Source organism: Athene cunicularia (assembly GCF_003259725.1).
Source record: "Athene cunicularia isolate RWA chromosome 14 unlocalized genomic scaffold, athCun1 chr14_part1, whole genome shotgun sequence".
Lineage (NCBI taxonomy): Eukaryota > Metazoa > Chordata > Aves > Strigiformes > Strigidae > Athene > Athene cunicularia.
In genome coordinates this window covers 12,712,708-12,726,803 of record NW_020799118.1, presented here as the reverse complement: position 1 = coordinate 12,726,803, position 14,096 = coordinate 12,712,708, and the positions used below count along the sequence as shown (strand labels likewise).

General features: G+C 42.0%; 1 protein-coding gene across 3 annotated transcripts in view; it reads left to right on the top strand.

The window, feature by feature from the left end:
- TOM1L2 (target of myb1 like 2 membrane trafficking protein) overlaps nt 1-14,096 on the top strand; it is a 58,457-nt gene that overhangs the window by 20,584 nt on the left and 23,777 nt on the right. For all 3 annotated transcript variants that reach the window (XM_026858685.1, XM_026858684.1, XM_026858683.1), the window contains exons 3-9: nt 320-398; nt 2,016-2,165; nt 6,519-6,653; nt 7,630-7,788; nt 8,561-8,677; nt 11,345-11,478; nt 13,955-14,003. In XM_026858685.1, the coding sequence (XP_026714486.1) occupies nt 320-398; nt 2,016-2,165; nt 6,519-6,653; nt 7,630-7,788; nt 8,561-8,677; nt 11,345-11,478; nt 13,955-14,003 (823 nt within the window). The remainder of the gene's footprint in view (nt 1-319; nt 399-2,015; nt 2,166-6,518; nt 6,654-7,629; nt 7,789-8,560; nt 8,678-11,344; nt 11,479-13,954; nt 14,004-14,096) is intronic.

The window sequence follows — 14,096 nt, the reverse complement described above, 5'->3', positions numbered from 1 at the left end:
TTCAGCACCAGAAAAGCTATGGGAGAACTGATCACTGGTTTTATGCCCTGGGCCTTTTTCCGAGTTGCTGTCAATCTTTTCTGCTTGATCAACACCCTGACTTTTTGGAGGCCTCGGGCACTGCTCTGTCTTGACTTTTGTGATACCTTGTCTCCTCACGTAATTCTACTTGACCCTGGTTTGGTTGTAGTCAAGTTATCTGAAGTTAACACACATGCTTATGTCCAGCTGGAAATGGTAAAGGATTCCTTTTCCCACAGTATGCAGCATGTGAAAAGTGTCTGAGCTGTCTTTTAAAAATGGTGTGTTTTTCCTTCAGTCCAAAGGATGCCATTCGAGCACTGAAGAAGAGGCTGAATGGGAACAAAAATTACAGAGAGGTCATGCTGGCGCTGACGGTGAGTGGGGGCAGGCTGGAATGCCTCAAAAGGGCAGAACCCTTTTCTTTTGTCATTTTCCTTTTCCTGGCACTCTCTTGAATGTACACACTATTTGCTTTAACAGCCACTGCTCTGCCCTTTTCTTCTCTCCAATTGCCTCCTCACTTCCTCGGGGAGAATTGCTGGAAGCTTCACAGAACGTTTTTCTGACTCAATTGATTTCTGCTTTTTTCCGGGGCTCTTACTCATCCCAAGTACTGACTGAGGAAAGTTAAAGTAACCCAAATGGTTTTATCTACCCTTTGGGGCTTTTACTTTCATCTCCCTGTGTCCAGCCATTTGCCCACTCCAGGATGGCAGCTGACAGCATATCTGCAACTGAGGATGATGAACTTGCTGTATTTTCAGCTTCATAAGTAGCTGATGCACGATTTCCCATGTGAATGGATCTCTGTAGGAGACTCGCATTAATTTATGCTGATCTAATTTGACTCAATAAAGTGTAAATTGTATTCTGTGCATTTAGGCAGCACTGCTAAGGTGTGAGATAATTTGCTGGTGACCTTTCCTGCTGATGACTTTAGGGGTTTCCTGGGTAATGCAGCACTCCTGGGCGCACGGTGCTGGGCAGGCTTTGCACCACGGTGGTCTGAAGAATGAGCAGCAATAACTAGATCGAGTTAGAGTGCTGTGGGTAGGTGATCTGTATGATTCTTTCACACAGCTCTCGTTGCATCTCCCTGACAAAGCGTGACTGTACTTTCTGTCGTCTTGCCGTTTCCTATCCTGGATTGTCATTTTGACAGATTACCAAAGACCAAGCTGTGAGATTATCCATTGTGCAGGAAAAAGCAAAATTCATCAGGAATGAGGCCGTGTCATCAGGGCTGATGAAAGTAGCTGAAGTAGGAGAGTAATTACAGGCTCCTCAGATACAGAATCGCAGTGGTTATTAGGCATGGCTGTAAGAAGAAGTGACGCATTGGATTTATCTCCATGCTAATCATGTTCTTCAGAGGAAAATCAACAGCTGTTCTTCCATGGCAGTTGAATGGCAAGTGGAAGGTGCCTCTAGCTAGGTTGCAGGGGGAAAATGTGTCAAAGTATAACCTGTCAGAACATTCACAAGGGAGTGTTTTGAATGAGTGAAGATCATTCATCTGAATTCCCAACTCTTAAACATGGCTCACAGCTCAGAGCAACTGGGTCCAGCTGTGTTCCAGGTACATAGAAAATGGTGGAGTGCCACAGCACGATAATATCTCACTGTGACAGGATGTCCTCTGTCTTACCTGCTCTTGATGTGATACTGTGTACTTAGCTGTTCAGCTGCGTGGGTTGGAAAGTTCTGCTTTGAAGACGAATAAACTTTATATTTCTTTACTTTGAAAACAGGCAGAGGTACATCACAAAAGAGTCCAATGTGTTAATGGTGAGTGAGGTACATCTAAATGCGTGTGTAGAAAAGTAAGCTTTTTGATAAAATTGGGGAAGAAAAGCAGAATTAAGAGTAAAAGTGTAATTTCTCCTCTGTCTTCTCTCTCTCCCATCAAAAGTTTTAAAATAAAATTAAAGAAAAAAATAATCAGAAACCAACCACATCCAACACTGAATGTTTTTTTTGTCTGTGTGTAGGTGTTGGAGACCTGTGTGAAGAACTGTGGCCATCGCTTTCATGTCTTAGTGGCAAACCGTGATTTCATAGATGGTGTTCTGGTGAAAATCATCTCGCCCAAGAATAATCCCCCCACTATTGTACAGGATAAAGTACTAGCGCTGATTCAGGTACACAGCTTGTCTCTGCTTCCATATGTTGCTGCCTGAATAAGGACTGTCTGCTTCGATGCTACACATCGCTAAACATGCTGTCATCATTAAAAATGTGGCAAGTTTTCTGTATGTAAAAACAAACGATATATCCAGATTGGCAGGGAAAAGCAGACATGCACATGCATAGATATTTTATCCAGGGAGAAATGTCTGGATTCTAGTTAGAGAGGTACCGCTCTACTCTAAAACAATAGGATTTAATAAAAGATAAATGGATGGCTTTGCAATTTAGCAGTCATATTTAGAAGCTGGAAACCTGCTTCTGTGATGGGCTTGTCGTGAGAGGCCAGGAAATTTTAGAAGATCCAGCTTTCGCTGTCAATTGCAGAACACTTTACTTCTCTGTGTCTGTTTCCCTGACCGTAAAATGGAGCAGTTTCCCTCCATTAGAAAGCATTCTGAATTCATTTTAAAGATGGTTATAGAAAACTAAATGACCATATAGGAGTTAAAGTGGTTTTGGTGTCTTTTCTCTGGTTATTGTGCAGTAAAAGTGCACTGTCAGATCCTTGCCTGCAGTGGGGAGGTTCAGACATAGGCCTGTCTGCCACTTCTCCTTCTGTGCAGCATAACAATAAACAGCCATGTTAATTCCACAAACCATTAGCAACACATGAGGAAACATTGGTGCCTGCCTGGAGGAAATCTGACAATTATAGGAAGCTTTATCACTAAGCTCCTACAGGCTACTGCATACACCAGAGACTAAAAGACATAGCGTATTTAAAATGATATAAACCTGCTGCAGTGTTTCTTGTGGGAAGGTATTTACAAATGCGCAGCATAGTTTTCTAAATACGCTTCTTATTTTTGTGGCAAAGCATGCCCTTGAATATCTGCTGCTTTATTTGTTATTTGGATACACACATAGGACATCGTTAGAGCATGACAATGTAAATAAGTGGTTTCCAAGCAGGAAATAGGCTAGGTGGGCATTGCATTGTGGTCTGTGGGGTCCCTTTATTTCTGGTCTCTGATCACAAGGCTTTTTTAAAAAATAGCACAAAATTAATGAAATAATTAGAAACAATTCTTATGCATCTGACTGAGCCCTCAGCTGTCTGCTTGCTTTGGTGGAAAAGCTGATTCATGTGGTGACCAGGAGATGAGGGTAAACACTGTCCCATAAAGGGCTGCTCTGTGTGTTTCTGTAGGGTTTCCTCTGCTACAGTATTTCAGAGGATGTTGGTTACCCTGGGTCCTGGATTTAAGTGGATTCCCAGTCATCAGTGCAACTAAGATGCAAGTGTTTGTAACATAACCAAAAAGCCGCAGTGGTTGCCTTAAACAAAGCTTTATCTGAGTAGACAGTGCAGGAGAGCTAAAAGCCTCACTCTGGGTACTAAATGCCTTTTGGTATAAAAAGCCTGAGAGTTATGAAAGTTGCCTGTGGGTGGGTTCTGTTAGTGTCTTTTTAGCTGGAGGTGGCAGGGGACTTTGTTTTCCAGATTGCCTGACAAGTTTGGAAAAGTGATTGCAGTCACTCATCTCAGGTGCTCTGTGGACACGCACCCCCAAAATATCCCCTACGTCAGGACCGCTTTGCTCAGCTTAGACTTTGCTCTTTAGAGCTCCCCGCAGTTGGAGTTAACTGCGTTCCAGGGGGCTGATCTCTTCTCAGCTCTGCTCCACTAACATTGCATTTATCCCCTTCTGTAGGCTTTTTACAGTTTGATATCAGGGAATTAATAAGAACAGAAATGAGAGGATTAATAGCACTTGGAAGCATGAAAAAAAGCTGTACAAGCAGCATATGTCTTCAACCATACAGCTCTTGTGCTCCGGGGCCTTTCATAGCAAGAATAGATGAAGCTGCCATCCAATTTCTTATCTAGAGACTTGACTGTTTTGAGATGTTGGGCATCTTGTGTCTCACTTTCTCAACCTGTTTCCCAGTGTACATGAATTAGCATGCATTACGTATTGCTTATCCTTCCTTCTCCATCTTGCTGAAAGGCCTTGGAAATATTCCTCATTGCTGTGCCTCTGGTAAGAGTTTGCACATCACCTCAGAGTTCATACCACCTTGCTGCCCAGTAGCTGTGCACTGTCATCAAAGATAAAGCGTGGGGAAACTTTTAGTGGCATGGCAATTTCTTCTGAGGGTACATGTGTTAAAAAGTGTCCAACACTGAAAAAATTGGCTTGGGATGGTCACTGATTTAGGGGCCAGATTTGTAATGGTATTTAATTAACCCGTCTGGGCACACTGAGGTGCCAAGTGGGATTTATACAGCAACATCCTTGAGTATCTACCTTTGATAGTCTGGCCCCAAAGTCTTAGAAGGTCTGAATTCAATCTCACCTCTGTCATACACTTGTTTGGACAGTGGGCAAGTCTCCTAAGCTCTATGTGTAGCTCCTTATCCGTAAAGTAGAGCTAATATTACTTTTGCCTAGTTGAATTGTAAGCTGTCTAGGCCAGGGATTGTCTTACAATGTGTGTAGACAGCGCTTAGGACAATAGCACCCAGTCCTGCTTGTGACCTCTGAGAGACACATGAATGTAGATAATGCTGCCAGCCCAGGCAGAAGAATACAAATTAAAGTGTCTCCTTTCTCCAGGAAGGAGAGTATCAGAAGAGAGAATATATTAAGAAGGTAGAGTGCAAATGAAGTGAATTCACTGTCATTAGCGCCTACGAGAAAATCTATAGGAAGCCAGTGAAAGAGAGGATGCATTAGTACATCCTCCTGGACAAACAAGCATCATTAAAGGTTGGGGGCAGCAGCACAGCATACTTCTGCCACCAAGTTTCTTTTGAGTGCTTATTAAATAGAGCATCCCTGGCCTAACATTTCTCACAATTACTTGCAAATAGAGTTGAAGTAGGGAACACCATTATGTAGAAGTATCATTCCGATGGCTGCTTATGTAAATTGAAAATGCAGAGAAAGTGCAAGGGTACAGTTACTTGTACGGTCAATACCTCCGTCAGAATTAGGGATAGTTTGGTGGAAGGTCAGTTCCAAGGAAACAGAATGGCTCTTTGCAGTCAGAGCTGGTTTTTTGTGTCTCAGATAGGGCTGTTCGGGCTTGCGCTGCATTGGAACAGTTGATGTAGTTAATTTACTCTTAACAAAACTGAGAAGCAAACCCAGTTTGTTAGCTTGAAACTGATAATGGATTGTTTCCTGGGCATGTAGGGGAGGAAATATTCTTTCTTAGAATTGAACAGAACAGGAATATAAGTATTATTTCTTATCTTGCTTTGCTATCTTTGATTTCTTGCCTCTCAAATATAAAAAGTCGTTAAAAGCAGCTTTTAAAGTAAAAATAGTCAGAGGACTAGTGTAAAAGTGATGACTAAATGAATTAAGTTCAGAGCCCACACACATGTCTCGCAGTAGTTCTGGATCCAGCGCACTGATACTCTGCCTCACATATGTGGGGGTTTGTGGAATGCTTAATTTTTAATTGAGTCATAATATTTCAATTTTTCCTTCCTCTAAATTTTTAATACTTGGCTAATTTCCAGCAAAAGTGAAAGGGGGTAGAGGCTTTCAAGATATGCTCCAAGCAGCTTCACGAGTACAGGAGACTGGCAAGCAAAGAGAAAACACTTGTTACTCTCACTAAAGGAAAAGCTCAAATCTGAATTGAAGTCTTTTTTTAGACACCAGGGAATTAATGCAGGAGAGATATGGAATTTCCCTGGCTGTGGGAAATTCTCCCTTTAAACTTGTTCTTTCTGACACCCCGGGGTGTCTGAGTGTCGGACATGCTCTGTGAGAACCCAGGCTTCATTAGTTCTGCTGCCCATGGGACTGCATGTTTCACATTATAAGAACCTCCAAAACTACCTTTTTTATTTAAGTTTGTTCCAAATAAAATACTGAAGAAAACTTGACAGCTGTGTCTTTTCTTTGGCAGCCAATGAGGATCTTTCACAGAGTAAATTGAGATTACCAAAGAGTATTGTATGACTTTATGAATCTTGTTTAGATCAATTTAATCTTTCAGATTTTTCTGGTGGGTCATTGGCCGTAGAATATGCAAGAAAAGATCAGCATGCAATCACTGCTAAGTAGAGAAGATTGGAAGAGGCTTTCATTTGCATTTACAGATTTTGTTGTCAGGAGCTAGATGTAGCTACTGTGCACTGGGTTTCTGTCTGGTTTATATGTGAATAAAACATGTACGTGACTGTCTTAACAATATTTGCAGGATCTTTTAGACCAGCTCTAATGATTATAGCTTCCCTTTGAAGCTGAAATACATGAAAGCTTTTGTAGTTAGTATCTGAGGTCAGGGTGGAGCTGGAACTTTGTTTGGAAGGTTTATGGATAATCTCTCATGTTTTCCAGGCTTGGGCTGATGCCTTTCGAAGTAGCCCTGATTTAACTGGCGTAGTGCATATTTATGAAGAACTGAAGAGGAAAGGCATAGAGTTTCCCATGGCAGATCTTGATGCTCTGTCTCCAATACACACACCACAGAGGGTAAGCTGCAGCATTGCAATTCCAGGGGTGTTTTCCCAAGATGTCTGAATAGTTGGATAACTACTCTTCTTTCCCCTCCTGTTTCTCCAAATTTGGCTCATTTTCTCACTCCTGAAAGGACCTTTTAGTAGTGAAAAGGCTTGTAGAAGCATAATGCAGCTGCATTTGACAGGCTGATGAGCTAATGGTATCTCCTCCCTCAAGTCAAGCAGCAATCTGCAAAGAGAAGAGAGTTTGGAGGAGGTTTGTGCACTTGTGCCACAAAACCACTAGGCAAATGCAACTAATTTGTTCAAAGAGAGTCCAGTGAGATATATGATTGAGATTTACTTCTTTAGCTCAAAAGTATGGTTGTTTCTGTTGGTGATAACCCTAAATCAAGGCCTACCTGTCTTTTAAAGTTGTGCAGAGTCTGAATCTTTCACTGATCCCATGGCAATGTGAGATCTTTACACCTTTGAAAAGTTCGGTCTGGAAAGTTGACAGAACTGCTGCTAGGAAGCAACTTAATGATCACAGGTGTTCTGATTATTCGCTCTGAAAACTGAAGTTAATGAATCTTTGAAGTGGTAAATGCAAGTGATCAAGGACTGAAAGATTACAATTCTTGTGTCAAGATTAATTAAATTCAGTATCTATGTATCACATCATTTTTTATAAGCCTGCAACTTAATTCCTAGTTGAAAATAATTTATAATTATTTCTCTTTGGCTCATGTTTTTATTTTGCTTCTCACTTTTCTTGTAAAGGTAAATTGACTGAAATACATGCGGGTTGGGTCAAAAGATATGGGTGTGCATTTTTGTTGCAGCTGTCTGTTTATGGGCTGGCCTGCCAGTCTGTTCTGGTAACCACACTGACCTTTTCCACAAGGTGCAATTATGTTCTATATTTGTACGTATTTGGCCTGAGGCTGCTGACAAAGCAAGTGCTGTCACAATTCAGCTTTTGAACTCGTGTCTTTCTGATGTGGCAGAGTGTTCCTGAAGTTGATCCTGCAGCAAATATGCACAATTCACAGTCTCAGCAAAGGATGAGCACCAGTTCTTATTCTTCATCTTCTCCAACGGCGTATTCTGCTCCTCAGGCCCCAGCTTTGAATGTGACTGGTCCCATCACTGCAAATTCTGAACAGGTATTGGGATGATGATTCTTTTGAGTGAGACTCTTTCAGCAAATCAAATTAGAAACCAATTTACAGAGGAACTTTCATTTTAACTCTTTTGACTTTGATTGCCTCCTTGGTCTGGTTTGGCTTACTAATCTTTCCTCCTATATGCTGTAAAAACTAGGCTTTAGAGTTGTGTATATGGCCTCCTAATGGCAAATACACATGCCAAAAATGGGAAACCTCACAATCTGATCTACCAGTCCTCTCAGTGGTTGTACAATAGGTTAGCAGTTCTCTCTCCTTTAAAGGCACAGAATGTCTTGCAGGTGCAGGAAGCCTTTCTAACAGGGAGTTAAGTCTGCATCCATAAGACTCTTGCAGATGCCCTCATATGGGACTTCTTTTCTCTCTGTAAAAATAGTAACTTCAGAACTGAAGATCCAGCTCAAAAGTTGTACATCTTTCCCCACATTTGAGTGAGGTACACATGGTGCACTGCAGCCAAGGTCTGCTTTTAGCTGCTGTTTTCAACTGCTTCCCTTCCATACAAGCATGGCACATCTGGGTTTGTGATGATAGTGAGTAGTTCTACAGTTCTTTCCGTTTTCTGTTGCTTTTCTAAAATTTTCTCCTGGGCAAACTTTTTATCTTTACTTTTTTTTTTTTTTCCCTGCTAGAATGTCTGGAGCCTCAGATATCAAGTCAGACAGAACCAGGGGTATTACAAAGTCAGTTGTTGAAAATGATCTGCTTAAACCAAAAGATTATGCAGTATTTTGCTTTTACCCAAATGTAGATTGCCCGGCTGCGCAGTGAACTGGATATTGTTCGTGGGAATACAAAAGTGATGTCTGAAATGCTGACGGAAATGGTACCTGGACAAGAGGATTCCTCAGACCTTGAGTTACTCCAGGTAACAGTTCCCTAGCAAATATGATTCTGATTCTTTTTGTGCTTGAGTTTCTCTTGGGGGTGTGGGTTTTGTTGTAGTTCACTGCCTTGGTTTGCTTGGTTTACATTATGAATGTATGCTGTGCTTCGCCCTGGTTAGTCACACCATTTGATGTTCTTCATTCGTTAAAGCTTCCAGTGACAGGGATTTCCTAACTTCCCTTGAAACTTGTTCCACTGCTTTTTTCTCCATGTAGGTAGAAATTTTTCCCAACACTGAATATAAGGTCTCCTTTACCACAAAGCAGCTTAGCATTGCCATAGGCTCTGTAAATCCAGAGCATTTCTGCTTCTTTTACATCCTTCATCATCACTCGTACAGTTTCAAAACATTCCCAGCCACTATACAGGAAAAAGACACTCCCTGTTTCCAGCTGGACTACATATTGCCAAGGGTGTGTGGATTCTCTGCCACTTGAAAAATTATATGTGAACTATCTGTCTTTCCAGAAGATGTGCTGTAGCTTCTTCTGAAGGTAGTGTCTTAAGGTAGGCACTTGGGCGAAGTTTCTTGCTGTCTGGAGGGTTAGACCAGGTAATCAGAAGGGGTTTTGTTGGGAAGTTTCGATCCAGTGTGGCATGCATTATCTCAAGAGGGAAACCAGTTTAAGTTGAGCTTACGATTCAGGATTCATGCTCGTTTCTCTAGGCCAGTGGTAGTGGGGTGGCCTTTTGGCTGAGGAAAGTAATATAGTACCACATGGAACACAGATGAGGAATACTGTGATCTAGCATTCCAGCTGCTGCCCTTAACATGGTATTTGCCTTTCCGTAGCTTCAGAAATAAGCTTCTGTTTTGATCCTACAGCAGGGAGGATGGGCTCCCACAGCAGTACGTTGGAGAAAGGCAGGGAATTGCTCTCTGTGATACACCAGAGTTTGAAATCCATCCAAAAACTGGTCTCTCCCATGCAGCGGTATTGTGTGTTTGTCTCGGAGCCATCATGGCAGCTGATGTGAGGCTTTGCAATAAAGAGCCTTTTCAGTTACTGCCCATTTGGGTTGGACTGCTCAAAACAAAAGAAGCTTCCAGGAAACCACGACAGACCAAAACAGCGTAGAGCAGTTTGCTTACATTCAGAAACAACTACTAACATCTTGACAGTGTAACCTTACAGCCTAGCTTTAAGGTGAAAGAACTTGATCATGAAATGGAGTGACAGCAATGATTCTTTATTCCAACTGGTTCCATTCTTTGACTGATGCATCCTAAATCTGAATCACAGAGCTGGGGAGAACCTGTTTTTGATCACAAAAGATGGTTAGTCTTTTGAAAGCTGTGAGCTGGTGCTGCATGCAAGGACTCCTTGCTTTGAGGTTTATATAGCCCTCCTCCTTAAATAATTCCTGACATTTTCTCCAACAATCAAATGTAAACAGCTTGCTAGAGAGCCAGCTCCGAGCAGAATAGATAGGTACTGTCAGCCCTCTCGGAAAGGCAGCAAACAAACCTCTGAAATGTCACAATCTGCTTCTAAAGTGATGGGATCAAAACTGACATTGGAGAACACATTCCTCAAGCTGTTAAGGCAGCTGGATTGCACTAGGTGAAATTTATCCAGAGCTTAGGATGTCAGACCAAGCAAGGAAAACAAACACATTTTTGCTTTCATCCCGAAGGTTGTGTACCAACAAGTCATCCTTGTTTAGTGCTGAATTTTTGCTGTGAAGTGGAGCTGGGGAGGGGGAGTAGAAGATGACAGAGGGACATGCTTTAGTTGAAATGTCAGTGCTTATTGAAGTAAAACCATGGGCCTAGTCAGTGGCGCCATGCCATATGTCACATTTCTTCTTGTAGTTCCTCCTCAACAGGCTGGTTTTGACCTTTGGTCTTGAGGCCTTTCAGGAGTAAAGAATTCTGCTAAGTAATTGGTGATGGAAGAGTTGTCCTGCAAGTATGAGGACTCCTGGTTTAGACAAACTCAAATCTAGATGATGAGAGACATCTAAAATAAATGCCCTTAACTCTCTATTATTTAAAATTGTCTTCTGAAACTCCCCACTGCCTTTTTGCAGTCTCTTGTCTGTTGACTTGCTCAGTTGAAGGGAATGTTTCTGTGTACAGTTCAGTACTGAAGAGTGTGTGGAGCACTCATCTTTTCCAGCTCCTGCTCCTTATTTTGTGTTCACCCTCATGTTGTCAGTAGTTGGTAAGTTCTGTGTCCCCAGTATTTTTCTTCCTAGCAGTCACTTAGCTACTCGTGGTAGCCCTGATGAACTTTTTCACCACACTTGTTCCACCATGTGCATCTTCTAGTTTTTGAGGAGAATATTGCCAAAAGAACAGATTGAATTTTCCTTGAAAGATCTCTTCTGGAAAGCTGTTGTATTAATATGTTTTAATCTTAAAACAAATCACTAAAATACAGATATTTATTTTCTGAAGTGCTCAGAGTTAAAGAAGAATCAGGATGTTGAATTGTAAATAGGCTCTCAAGGTTTTATGCCATCATCTCATGAAGGGCATGTTTGATTAGATGTGCTTTTGGGTGACATTTAATCATGCAAAGATAGACTTGTCTTAGTGTTTCTCAGCTGGGGGATATGTTTGGCTGTGAACAGAGCTCAACTAAATCTACTTATTGCTAGCTGCTTATCAGAATGTGTGTGCACAATGCATTCCTCCTAGGAACTGAACCGAACCTGTAGAGCTATGCAGCAGAGAATTGTGGAGCTTATCTCGAGAGTGTCCAATGAAGAAGTCACAGAGGAACTGCTGCATGTGAACGATGATTTAAATAACGTCTTCCTCCGATACGAAAGGTGGGGCACCTTTTCCATCAACTGCTTGCATTCATTCTGGGTTTATACTTCAGTGTAAAATAGGTCAGCTGACAAGATTTGGCTGTCAGGGCCAATGGTCCAGCAGAACAAAATGCAGAGAACCAAACCACAGAAAGCATTTACAAAGTCTTTTTATGATCTTTCATGGTAATATTCCTGTTTCAGTTGTTTCCTTTAATGCTATGGGGTTTATTTTTTTGTTGTAGCCATTGAATTTTTGTGGGATGTATCTGTAAAATGCAGGGCAACCTTATGCAAAACTCTGAATTAGCAGAGACTTGAATCTGGAAGTCCCTGTTGTGCGCAGCTGTACAGATGTAGGGACTTGGGACCAAAAATAGCACAGCCCCAGCTAGTTCCACTCGCTAGCTTGGGCTCTGCACAGATGCTTGTGCTGCTTCCTGGCTTAGGGAGGCTCCCGTGAGCTCTCTCTATCTTCTGATCTCTCGGCTTTCTAGTTTCTGTCCTGGTGCAAGGGGAGCTGCCCGAGGTGGGCGTGACCTTCACGCATGTAAGGGTTTTGTTTTTAAGTAACACTTAAAATCTTGAAAAAAGCCTGTCTTGCACAGAGCGGAGGTTTTGAAGAGTCGGTCTGCGGGAATCATCCCCAGGGGCGGGACTTGGGTCATAGGACTTTCGACATGTTAGACAAAGGCACTGTCAGCCACATCTGCTGCAGTAGGTGACACGTGATACAGCAGTCTTGGGAAAGTTTAATCTTCCCCTTAATGACAGGCCTGGGGAGTGAGGCACTAAAGAGTACCCTTTGTTCCTTGCTCTTAGCACAGGGCTTTGTTTCTCAAGCCTTTAAAAATAAATTAGACTCTAGATCTGTGAATCTGTGCTGTCACAGTAAAGGCTGGAAAGAAGACTCAGTGGCCTCAATTTTGTCTTTGATTTAGTCGTTCAGAGGAGATCGGGGCAAACTTTGAAACAAATGCTGCCTTTTTATGTGAAATGGTGTTTCATGCACGAGCATGATTCTACAAGTGGCAGAGTGTAACTGTCACTAAGGTTTAGTCTGGTCACCCTTAATATTTTTTCTGTTTTCCACCATCTGCGACTTTGCTGACTGGGACTAATGTGTTTGTAGTCATTATACACTGAGGGGTGGGCTGAGTGATGTTAGCGAGCTATTTGTGGTAGAATAACTGAACTGGTCTGAGCGTTTCAATAAATTCCAGTTCCTCCTCTGCTATTCCAAAAGCTCCACATTCATCACACTGATTTCTAGTATGGGTACCGAGCTCTGTCAGTGACTTAAGCAGAAGCTCTGGCCTTCGCTATGGAGCTTTGGATGTAAACGAACGTGTGGTTCCTAAGCCTTTTGGTGAGAAATATGAGGTGGGAGGTGTCTCAGGTTTCCAGCTAAGGGAGCTGGATTTCCAGTAATAGTAGACACCCACAGTTTCCTAAAATTGAAATTTGGGCCTGAATTTGGTTTTCCTGCCTTTTAAGTCTGCATTTTCATCTGTTGCATTAAGAAAACATTTTCGTTTGCTTGAGATTCCCTGTTGTACTTTGTACATCTGAGAGAAGCCCCACAGGATTATATGAATATTATGGGATTTTTACTGAAAAGAGAGGTTACATGTGAAACTACTTATAAATGAGGAAAAATTCTAACCTCAGAGAAATCATGGTGCTTTTCCTGGTAAGGAAGGAGATCGGACTGGCCTCAGACAGGCCTTGGGAGGAGGTAGTTCCCCTGCTTTTTGAGTTCTTGAAAGCTGAGTTTAGGTTTGCAGCCCCAGATGCACAGCTGGTTGGGGAAGGAGTAGAGAAGAGACCAGATCTTGACTAGCCAGGCTTCTTCCCCCAAGAAGTATGAGGATTTTTGGCCAATGTCATTACTTTTCATTCTTGGAAAGTACCAACCTGTTTGAACATAGGCGCTGCCGATTTTTGAGCTGACCCAGAATGTTTTAAGAAATGATTCTGCTAATCATCGTTTCTCTCGTCATGTGCTGCCTGGGTAGGGCTGTGCTAGCATGCATATGGTTTCTCATTTACATGTATTGCAGCAAGAGGGAGCTGTTAAGTGGGAGTAGGACTTGCTGCAGTGCTCAGTTTATTTAGCTGGGAGCATCAATCTTGCTGCAGTTCCTCCTGTCCCTTGGCTAACAGAACAGTCTATCATGAAGCACTTAATGGGAAAAAAAAAAAAACAAACCAACAACAAAACCCAAAGACAAATCCTACAGTGTTTTTCAGGCATCTGTGTGCTGCAAGATCAGATTTGTCAACTAAATATTGACACTTGCCAAGAATGCAACTTCTGCAACTATCCTCCCTTTGTCCTGGCTTGAAGTTAAAGCTTTCAGGGTTCACTCTTGAACCAATGAAAACTAAGTTCAGTGGCAAGCATGTCATGGCTTTGTTATAAACTTGTGTTTTTCATGGTTTATTGGTGGCTTTGATAGTCTATGTTAGTGTTTTGTTTTTTCGTAAACAGATTTGAACGATACAGATCGGGGCGTTCAACACAAAATGCCAGCAATGGAGTAAGTACCTAACTCTATTATATCAGCAGCACCACCACACTAGCCGTGCTAATATCTCTAATATCAGACCTTTTACCTGTCCAGCCTTGTGTC